This window comes from Hipposideros armiger, unplaced genomic scaffold (assembly GCF_001890085.2).
Source record: "Hipposideros armiger isolate ML-2016 unplaced genomic scaffold, ASM189008v1 scaffold_7012, whole genome shotgun sequence".
NCBI classification, from domain to species: Eukaryota; Metazoa; Chordata; class Mammalia; order Chiroptera; family Hipposideridae; genus Hipposideros; species Hipposideros armiger.
The window spans coordinates 1-1,056 of NW_017737966.1; the positions used below are offsets into that span (position 1 = coordinate 1).

General features: G+C 38.9%; 1 protein-coding gene across 1 annotated transcript; it reads right to left on the reverse strand.

The window, feature by feature from the left end:
• Positions 1-6: 6 nt before the first annotated feature.
• Positions 7-1,052, reverse strand: LOC109378907 (zinc finger protein 2 homolog; the record flags this gene model as incomplete). The annotated part of the gene is given in 2 exon segments (XM_019635164.1): positions 7-532; positions 697-1,052. Coding segments are annotated over 2 exon segments (840 nt in total), but the record flags the coding sequence as incomplete, so codon positions are not given.
• Between the last annotated feature and the right edge of the window lie 4 nt (positions 1,053-1,056).

Consider the following 1,056-nt stretch of genomic DNA (forward strand, 5'->3'; position numbering starts at 1 on the left):
TGAGTCGATTTTGAGCACTGTTTAAAATGTTTGCCACATTGTCTTCATTTATAAGGCTTCTCTCTGGTATGAACTTTCTAATGTAAAGGACTGAATACAGATTAAAGGCTGTACCACATTCCTTGTGTCTGTAAGTTTGTAACCAGTATGTAATCTCTTATGTCGAGTAAGGCTTGAATGGTGCCCAAAGGTTTTGTCACATTCTCTACATTTGTAAAGGTTGTCCCCCATATGAGTTCTCTGATGTGAAGTAAGAATTGATTTCCAGTTAAAGGCTTTACCACACTCCTTACACCTGTAAGGTTCCTCACCAGTGTGAATTCTCTGATGTTTAGTAAGAGTAGAGTTACAGGTAAAGGCTTTGCTACACTCTCCACATCTATAAGGCTTCTTTACAGTATGAGTCCTCTTATGTACAGTCAGTTCTGAACACTGTTGAAAGGCTTTGCCACATTCTCTACATTTGTAAGGCTTCTGTCCAGTATGAAATCTCATATGTACAGCAACACTTGAGTGCCGAGTAAAGGCTTTGTCACATTGTCTTCATTTATGAGGCCTCATTCCGGTATAAACTTCCTCATGTAAAGGACTGAATACAGGTTAAAGGCTGTACTACATTCCTTATATCTGTTAAGTTTGTAACCAGTATGTAATCTCTGATGTCAAGTAAGGCTTGAATGGTGCCCAAAGGTTTTCCCACATTCTCTGCATTTGTAAGGCTTCTCTCCTGTATGAATTCTCTGATGTTCAATAAAGCTTGAACGCCGGTGAAAGGCTTTGCCACATTCTCTACATCTATAAGGTTTCTCTCCAGTATGAATTCTCTTATGTCGATAAAGGCTTGAATTGTGCTTAAGAGCTTTGCCACATTCTCTACATTTGTAAGGCTTCTCTGCAGTATGAATTCACTAGTGTTCAGTAAGTGTAGAGTTGCAGGTAAAGGCTTTACCACACTCTCTACATCTATAAGCTTTCTCTCGAGTATGAATTTTCCGATGTTCAATAAAGCTTGAACGCTGGTTAAAGGATTTGTCACATTCTCTACAGTTGTAAAGG